Below are 9,336 nucleotides of genomic sequence, written 5' to 3'. Positions count from 1 at the left end.
TCCTCTCCACTACACCATTTTGTTGAGGTGTGTGAGAACAAGAAGTTTGGTGTAATATCCCAAAAGAAGAAAAGAATGAAATTGCTACAGAACTACTGCCCATCTCAAAAGCATTATCAGACCTAATGGTTTTAATAAGGCAACCAAACTGATTCTGAACCATATGTATGAAAGTCTTGAGTATACTGAAAGCATTTGCCTTAGAAGATAAAAAGTGGGTCCAAGTTGCCCTGGTATAGTCATCTACAAAGGTAATAAAGTATTTAAATCCATTGTAAGTATGAGTATGGTATGGTCCCCAAAGATCAACATGCACTAGTTGAAAAGGAGTAGAAGATGAATGTTCCTTCAGGAAAAGGTAGCCTCTGTTGCCTTGCCATGGGACATATTGGGCACATAAAAGTTTGCTTCTTAGGTAGCTTATCATATAAAAAAGGAACTGATTTCATTTTAGCAAAAGGCATATGACCTAATCTTAAATGCCATGCATGATCAAAAGATAAAGCAGAAGGTAAAGCATTGCCAGACACATCAATTAAGGAATTGGCAGAAGTAGATTGAAAACTGCTCTTATTAGAATCATTAATGATGGCAGTTATGGTATTTACAAATGAAGAACACAGGAATCAATAGGTGAAAGAGTATCTGAATGCAAGAGGTATAACCCCTTCTGAAGTCTACCAAGAACCAGTGGCTTCTTCAGAAAAGGGTCATGCAACAAGATGCAAGCAAAAGGAGAGAATAAGGCATAACTATAAATATGAAGCAATAATTCAGAAAGAGAGATTGAATTGTAATGAAATAATGGTACAAAGAGCACATTTGGAAGATATATATCAGAAAAGAGGGAAAGAGTGCCAGTACAAGTAACTTTAACCTTGTAACCATTGGAAGGGTTACAAGATAAGGAAAAAGTAAAGGTTTAGTATCTCGAAGGAGTGATTTGTGTGGTGTCATGCATGTGGTTTGTAGCACTCGAGTCTATAATCCAAACACTACTCTCTATCCTAGACACATTTCAAGCAAGAAAACCATCAGAATGAAAATCAGCAGAGTTCAACATACCTGCAAAATTTGCAGATCCTGAAACTGATTCTAGAGGGGCAGAAGACACCTTTGTCTGCTGAATGAGGGAAATGAGATGCTCATACTGATCCTTAGTTAGCATACTGCCTCCAATATTAGTGGATCACCTTGGAACCATCTGCGCTAGAACCCTCGGAATGAGCCACCATTTGAGAATCAGACACTTGAGCATAAGCGACAAAACCAGGGGATATCCATGTAACTTGTAACATCGATCAATCGAATGGCCCGGTTTCTTACAATATTTGCATATGATGCTAGAATTGGGTTTCTTAGGTGTCTTAAAACTAACTCTTTGAGTGTAGGGTTTCTAAATGGAGGCGGGAACAGATTGACCATAGGTCTTCTGTACAGTAGTGGAAAAAGAGGCAGACTCGAAGCTGAAAGAAGGAGCAGAAGTCTGGACTTCAGCCTCACATTCATCTTCAATAAGCGTTGCATATACACTGTCAATATCCGGGAGAGGCTTCATCATCAAAATGTTCCTTCTAACATTAAAATAGGACTCATTCAGCCCCATTAAAAATTGGTGAACTTTCTGATCCTCCTCCAGTTTCTGAAAACCTTCCTTACACCCACAAACACAGGGAGGATTGTGATAGAGAAAGCCAATTCATCCCAAAGCTTTTTGATCCTACTGAAATAGGAGGCTATGTTGGATGAACCCTGGGAAATTGAAGAGATTTCCTTGCGTATTTGAAACACTTTAGTTCCATTTGGCTTTCCATAACGTTGTTCGATCTCCTTCCATAGTTTTTGGGCAGATTCAGTATACATCACGCTTTCTCTAATTTCTAAATCTAGGCTATTTAGAATCCAAGCTGTAACCATGTCGTTGCACCGACACCAAGCCTCATATAGAGGCGAATCCGTACTGGGCTTAGCAACTATCCCATACCTAGCTTGTTCTTACATGAAAGACCTATGAGCATACCTCGACGCTAGCTTCCATATCCTAATCCATTGAAACTACTGGCTATAATTACAGTACCAGGAGAATCTGATGGATATAGATAGAGTGGGTGAGACGCCTCTACAGTTGACAGTACAGATTCAGAAGTTGTAGAATCACTACTCACATTCGAAGAATTACCAGCAGAACTCATTTTTATGTCAAATTAGGTTTTTGAAATGTAAAAAGAAAACCAGTAATCAATCATCTGATTTGCGAAGCAGAGTAGAAGAGAACAATACCAGACTTCTCAACAGAGTGAAGAGAAGAAAAAATCTATAAAAAAATTCAGGTGCTTTCGTTGCCGGAAAATCGAAAAAACTGCGATTCAAGCCACAAGTGTAACACCGGAAGAATCGCCACACGACGATCTATCGAACTCCGGGCTCTGATACCATATCGACAACCAAAATCAAAATATCTGTAGAAATTTCTAGAAGTTAAACCCTAAGAACACGATTGAGAATCAGATTGTAGAGAGAGAAATACGTGAGCTTTATTATTGATACTCTGTTTGAAAGATTGAATATTACACACGTGCAAAGAAAAAAAATATCCTATTATATACATAAAGAATACAATCGGGTTGGGTCAGTCACTTAAATAGAAAGAGATCCACGTGTAGCCCAATTATGGAGGCCTTGTTCTTTCTTGGGCTGATATTACTCTATTGGACTGCAACTAAACACTTTGGAGTTCAACAATAATTTGCTAAATTTCAGTGACTTTTGAACATGTGGCAATTTAAATTATGTCCGGAAAATGGGTGTGTTAAGTGTAGCCACTGCCCAGAATCTAACATGACTGCGACATCAACTTCTTCACTTCAATGTGGGCTTTGTTAAATGTTGTAGGATAATAAATGCTCCCATTCTTATATCCGTTGAAGAAATATAAAGTAATTGTTGTACCAGTAACCTATCATTCAATTCTCAAATGTTTTAAACAATGTATTGTTGTAATGTTTAGTACGCCATATCTCATTTTTGCTTTATTGGGTGTTGATAGCTTACGACAGAAGGAGGCCCTTCATCAGTGGTGAAGAAAATGGTGAAGAATGACCATAAGAGAGAGTGGAGATTGCTGGTCTGAGCCACTGAGGTGGTGTACTTTGGAGTTGTTGGTGCTTTTACCAGTGGAGATATGGTGTTTGTGAAAATGGGTGAATGGAGAGGTTTTCTGTCGAATCTGTTTTCAGGAAGGAAATGTTCATAGTGGTGTATTTCAACGGAGAAGATGGTGATTTAGGTGGAAGGCTATTGTGCAGAGTGTGTGTTAGCCTTTACTTTGTTAGCCAGATGATTTTGAAAACCAGCTACTTGTCCTTTGAAGCAGACATTACTGGGACATTAAAATAATGTTATAATTCCATTTTCTCTTGCACAAACTCCAGGTTATGCCAGGTAAGTATGATAACGAATCAATAATATTTCTTGAGTTACTATATTCTTGTTAAAATGCTCGACACATTGAACAGTTAAATGCAATATAGAAATCAGTAATTAAATCAAGATATTAGCATAGAGAAATGAACTCTCACATGGTTGTACTAGGTTTTGAATGAGCTTAATTAATTAAAGAGCCTTAAATTGTGCTCTCGTGCTTCTAAAAAAGCAATCTGTATTTGACTACCTGTGATGCTTTTGTATCTTTCTCACACTCACACCTACTCCCTCGCCGGCCTGGCCCCCCGAAAACCAATTGAAAATTCCTTCGAAAAAGACCAACCGGGTGGGGGATTTGAAGCACTCATTCATTTCCGAAGTTCCTTTTGCTGAATTAGTATTGGTTCTTCAACTCGAGAAATCCTAAAGAGACAGATGGCTTATGCTGTTATAACTTCCATTTTGACAACTATAGAGCAAGTCTTGCAATTCAATCCAAGTTTGATTTCTGAATGTAGGGAATCCATTGATTCACTTTATGGAACACTTCCGTTCTTGCAAGCTTTCCTTGAGGATACGGGAAACAAGATCAGTGATCAAGAAGCACTGAAGTTTTTGGAAGAAAAGATTAGAGATGCAGGTAATAAAGCAGAAGATGCAATTGATTTGTGCCTAAGAAGAATCCATGTGGCTGATACTGAGCACGACCTGCACAATGCTCGTTGTAAGCTTTATGACGAGTTGCAGAAAATGATAGAAGTAATGAACTCCATACAAGGAGAGGTGATGAAGTTCAAGAATGTCCACAATTTTATCAAAGATCTGCAAGGAACATCTTCTTTACCTCTCCGCTCAGCTGTGTGTTCTTAGACGAAGAATATACTCTTGTTGGGATGGAGGATGATTTCAACATCATAACAGATCAACTCTTCGGTAAAACACCAGAGCTAAATGTTGTCTCAATTGTCGGTATGGGCGGCATTGGTAAGTCTACTCTTGCTAGAAGAATTTTTAATGATGCATTAATATCGCGACGCTTTGATGTTTCTTCATGGGTTACTGTCTCCAAAGAATATGATGCAAAAGAAATGCTTTTAGATGTTTTATGCTTCAGTTCTCCAAGTGCGAAGGCAATGTACTGCAATATGAGCGAAGACGAATTATTAGACCAAGTGCACAGAAAATTGAAATTCAAGAGGTATTTGATAGTTTTGGATGATATATGGAGTATCGAGGCCTGGGACCTAGTCAGAAGATCTTTTCCCGATGATGAAAATGGAAGTCGAATCATGATAACTACCAGGCTCTTAGAAGTAGCTGATTCTGCTGGTAATGGTTGGCTTCCTCATCACATATCTTTCCTTAATCTTGAAGATAGCTGGAAGTTATTGTCTTCCAAGGTGTTTGGAAATGACGATTGTCCTCCTCAGCTGGGGGAAGTAGGAAGACAGATAGCAAAACAATGTAAAGGGCTACCTCTCTCAGTTGTTGTCATTGCTGGGCTTCTGTCGAAAATCAATAGGACATATGATGATTGGAAACAAGTTGCTGATAATGTGAATTCTCATTTAGGTTCAACCTCTGAGCAGTGTTTAGCAATATTAGCTTTGAGTTACAACTACTTGCCGTGTAGCTTGAAAGCTTGCTTTCTTTATATGGGAGCTTACCTTGAAGATGCAGAAATTCCTACAGATCAGCTGATTAGAATTTGGGTAGCTGAGGGTTTTCTGAAAACAATTAGTCATAAAAAGCCGGAAGAGGTGGCAGAAGAGTGCTTAGATGATTTAGTTAGCAGAAGTTTGATTATGGTTAGTACTCGAGGCAGGGTAAGTGGCAAAATCAGAACCTGCAGAATTCATGACCTTCTTCGACTATTATGCTTGAAAGAAGGAAAAGCTGAGAAGCTTTTTCATGTAATAAATAATTGTGACAAAGTGGTCTCAGAAGGCGTGGAGATTGAACATCGACTATTTTTGCATGTAGATGCTAGACGAAGACTGAATCTTCGCCTGGAGAAAGGCAATTTGGATTCAGTTCGTACCATCTTATGCATCTACCTACTGTATACTTTTCGTCTCAACTCTACATGGTACAAAATAGTAGATCCTCGTTTTAAACTGCTAAGGGTATTGGACATACTAAAGCTTCAGTTTAGATGTTAACCCCCTGAGATAACACAATTAGTACACTTGAGATATCTTTCTTTTACCACCGGTACAAACATTCCGGCATCAATATCTAATTTGTGGAATCTACAAACGTTGATTGTTAATCCACTTGAATACTATAAATTATCCCGGCCATTGGAAATTTGGAAGATGTCAAGTCTAAGACATTTCTGTTCTGGGGGAATAAGTATGCCTGCTCCTCCAAAGGCAAAAAAATTCTTGCGTCTAGAAAACATAAACGAGCTTTCACTAAACACTGTCTCGTCCAACTGGAAGGAAATCTTTATGGCAGTTCCTAACGTAAAGGTATTGGATGCTGTGATCAATCTAGATCCTAATGGATTGAATAATTTCTTGGATAGTCTCATCTGTCTAGCTGATCTCCAGAAGTTAAGAATTCATCTAGCAGTTCCGCCTGATGTACGATTTTTTCAAAGGTTGTCAGCTCCACTATGGGACGGGTTGCCAACAAACCTCAAGAGTTTGACACTTGATGGGACATATCTACTATGGACGGAAATGACTATGCTTAGTAACTTACCAAAACTTGAGGTGCTCAAGCTAAAATATTATGCGTTTCAAGGAAGCAATTGGAATCTAGATGAAGGGGGTTTCAAGAATCTCAAGTTGCTAGCCATTTATATGACAAACTTGGTGCACTGGTATACAGCCAGTGATAGTCTTCCAAGCCTTGAGTATCTAGTCCTAAGTCATTGTTATAAGTTGAAGGAGATTCCTACAGAGATTGGGGATATTCCCACATTAAAATTAATTGAGTTGCATTACTGTAGCGAGGCTGCTGTCACTTCTGCAGAGGAAATTCTAGATGAGCAACAAAGCTTTGGAAATGAAGTGCTTGCTGTCCGTGCCTTCTATACCGGAGGTACATAAATATTGGGAAAAGATCCCCTCCAGTAACTCTTGGTCCAATAATGTTCAATAATTGCTTAAGATTAGGACAAGTCATCAAAATAAAATCCAACGGCTGTAATTTAGCCTCTCTTCACTTCTGGGTAACAAAAGTAGTCCGTCGTGTCTACTGTTTCTTCTTACTTTCTGGTTTCTATTGCTCTCATATTTCGTATTTATTTGCATAAGTTTTATATATGCAACTAACATTTGAATACGCTCTACAAAAATTGGTAGGGACGAAGGAATCTAATTTTTTGGTTTTGGTGGGAATAGTTTTACTATTAGACTCATAGTTCAAAAGGCTTGTCTCATACCTGCTGTTTTCTTCTCTATTGCCTTTTTCTTCGACCTCCAAACAGTTCAAGGGTTTGAAACGGGCAACCAGCTGGTCCTCTAAAAGACTTTCTGTCTCTCTTTCTTTTTAACTTCTTGGTTTGAGTTCTAAATCCATTTTATCATCTGATGTAATATACTCGTTTTGAGTTGGATATGATGGCAAATGGAAAGGCAATAGCTTCCATAAGTTTGTTGAAAAAGACGAGGAAGAACAAAACTGACGGACGTTAAGCTGGGTTTTCTCATGAACAAATTACATCGGCTGGATTTTATTTTGATGATGTGTCCTAATCTTTAGCAATTATTGAACATCACTGGACCAAGAGTTACTGGAGCGGATCCTTTCCCATAAATATCAGGAGCTCAAGCGACTTTTACTATGTTCTTTTTTTTCTTTTTGCATTGTCTTTTCCAATCTTATGATTTACTGGTTTGCCACTTGCAGTACATTTTTTTGAAATGAAAGGTGAAGAAGATGAAGTTGCCATTGCTTCCGACTACGGCCCAGATATGAAGTATAATCACATGTTTATGGGAGTGAGTGAAAATACATCTTGTTCTAATTCATCTTCATTTGTTTGATTATCTTCTCATGTGCATTGCTGGCACAGAAAGCAGATAATAACGGTCAACAACTTCATTTTTATCGTAGTAAATGCATTCTCTGAAGTGAAACTACCTGTTTGCGCTCAGAAAAATAGATTTATAGTAAGCTGCTACTCATTTTTGTTGTAAAACTAGAAGTCTTGTAACTTTTTCTTTTTATTCATTTATAGATAATGTCCTTAATTCCTTTTGATGTATGGTTTGGTGTGAACGTTGATCTAATTAAATTCATGATATTTTATCACCTTTTTAAAAATTTGTGATGTTTCTTTTTCTTGTTATCTTTAGGTTGTTAGGCCAATGTTATTAATTTGTAGCTCATTGTTTTTTTTAATACTTCTGTGTTGTTTATATGAACGTTGTTATACTTATATCACTAGTTCTCATGTAAAAAAAATCAGTTTTTTTCCCCCAAAATTTCTACGATCCAATCTTAATTTGTTCGCATATGAGTTCTTGGCTTTATATATATCACTTGCTGGCTAGAATTTATGTCGATTCTCCACCGGATAAAATGTTAAGGGTAGCCGGTAGCCAAGAAACAATGCTCTCATCTCAAGAATTCAACACTATCACACATCCATATACTTTTGTATCTTTTCTTGCTTTAATTTCTGCTAATGTCTGTTCTAAGTTGGCTGCTTTAGGAAATACTGATGCCTTGCAAGGCACTGCTAATATTGTGTAATATGTTGGATGTTTAGTTTCTAATATAATATCCTTTTCGTTCAAAAAAAAAAAAGTACTGGATTCATGATTTACTAGTTAATTTAACCGTGCTGCGCACTCTCATTAATAAAAATCATGTCTATTGATATCATACTAACAATAAAGCTTGTTGCCCTTGACAAAACATAGTATATCCCAAAATAACTTTACTTAGTTTAGACCTAATACTTAGGATACTAAAGTATAAGTATTTCTTCTTTTTTTTAGGACACCTTTCTAATAATGGTGACTTCAGGGATGAATGTTTTTATATTTGTCGAATAATTTTTTAATATATTTAAATCTTCTTACAAGAGTTAAAGTATTTTTTTTAATTTTATTTTCATATCCTACTTAAATAAATGAAAAGATTTAATTATTTTCTTTAATAATAAATTTTTGAGACTATTTTATTACTTATAATATTAACTATTAAGTAAATCTATTCATGTCTTTATTCGTAATTTGATACTTAAAAGTACTTTTTGAAAAGCTTGGCCAAACACAAATTATTATTCAAAAGTGCTTTTGAGATTGATTTGCCAAAAACAAACTACTTCCCTCTAAAAGTATCTTTTCGAAAAGCACTTTTCGAAAAAGCATTTTTCAAAATAAGCTGATTTTTCCAGCTTGGCCAGACAGACTATAAGTGGCAGCAAGATATGGCTCAACAAACTACCATTTAAAGTTTCTTTCTTCGTGCTAAGACTTCTATATGGTAAATTTCCTATATCATTCATTGAGAAGGTTTGCTCTTCACAGTCCTTCCAATTGTTTCTGCTGCTCGAACAGTTCAAATGAAACTATCAACCACCGATTTTATGAAGGAGAAATGGCTTGAAATGTTTGGAAGTATTTTACTAATGCTTGGCGCATCACTGTGGGGAATGTTTTTCTGTCAGATCTATGGCGATGTGTTAGTGGTTGACTAAGCCTAATTTTGCGACCAAAAACACACGCAAGTATACGCGGTCGTCAATAATAAAGTGACCAAAAGTCGGATGTCGAACCCACGAGGACTTGTGATTAATTATTAACTAAATTAGACTATCCTAATTATCTAAACAAGACTTAAACCTAGAAATGTTTGATTCTAAACTAATCAAAATAAAGGAAAATAAATGGTGAACTCTGAACAAGGGAAAAGCATATTTTTATGATATCAATGTAAGAAGGACTTGTG

General features: G+C 36.7%; 1 protein-coding gene across 3 annotated transcripts; it reads left to right on the top strand.

Annotated features, from left to right (window-relative positions):
• Positions 1-2,769: 2,769 nt before the first annotated feature.
• LOC109241415 (putative late blight resistance protein homolog R1A-10) lies at positions 2,770-7,679 on the top strand. Of its 3 annotated transcripts, XR_002070232.1 has the most exons (4): positions 2,770-2,936; positions 3,047-3,441; positions 3,942-6,474; positions 7,285-7,679. XR_002070232.1 is itself a non-coding variant. In XM_019408159.1 (3 exons), exons 2-3 carry the CDS (start codon positions 5,742-5,744, stop codon positions 7,419-7,421), a joined length of 870 nt encoding a protein of 289 aa, XP_019263704.1. In that variant the 5' UTR covers positions 2,770-3,441; positions 3,942-5,741; the 3' UTR covers positions 7,422-7,679. The 3 variants fall into 3 exon arrangements, 2 of the variants coding, with proteins under 2 accessions (XP_019263704.1, XP_019263703.1); XM_019408159.1 differs by having other exon boundaries at positions 2,770-3,441; XM_019408158.1 differs by lacking the exon at positions 7,285-7,679 and having other exon boundaries at positions 2,770-3,441; positions 3,942-7,278.
• Positions 7,680-9,336: the final 1,657 nt, after the last annotated feature.

The sequence above is a fragment of the Nicotiana attenuata genome, unplaced genomic scaffold, assembly GCF_001879085.1.
Source record: "Nicotiana attenuata strain UT unplaced genomic scaffold, NIATTr2, whole genome shotgun sequence".
NCBI classification, from domain to species: Eukaryota; Viridiplantae; Streptophyta; class Magnoliopsida; order Solanales; family Solanaceae; genus Nicotiana; species Nicotiana attenuata.
Note: the sequence above shows the minus strand (reverse complement) of the source record. Positions and strands in the feature narration are given on the sequence as shown.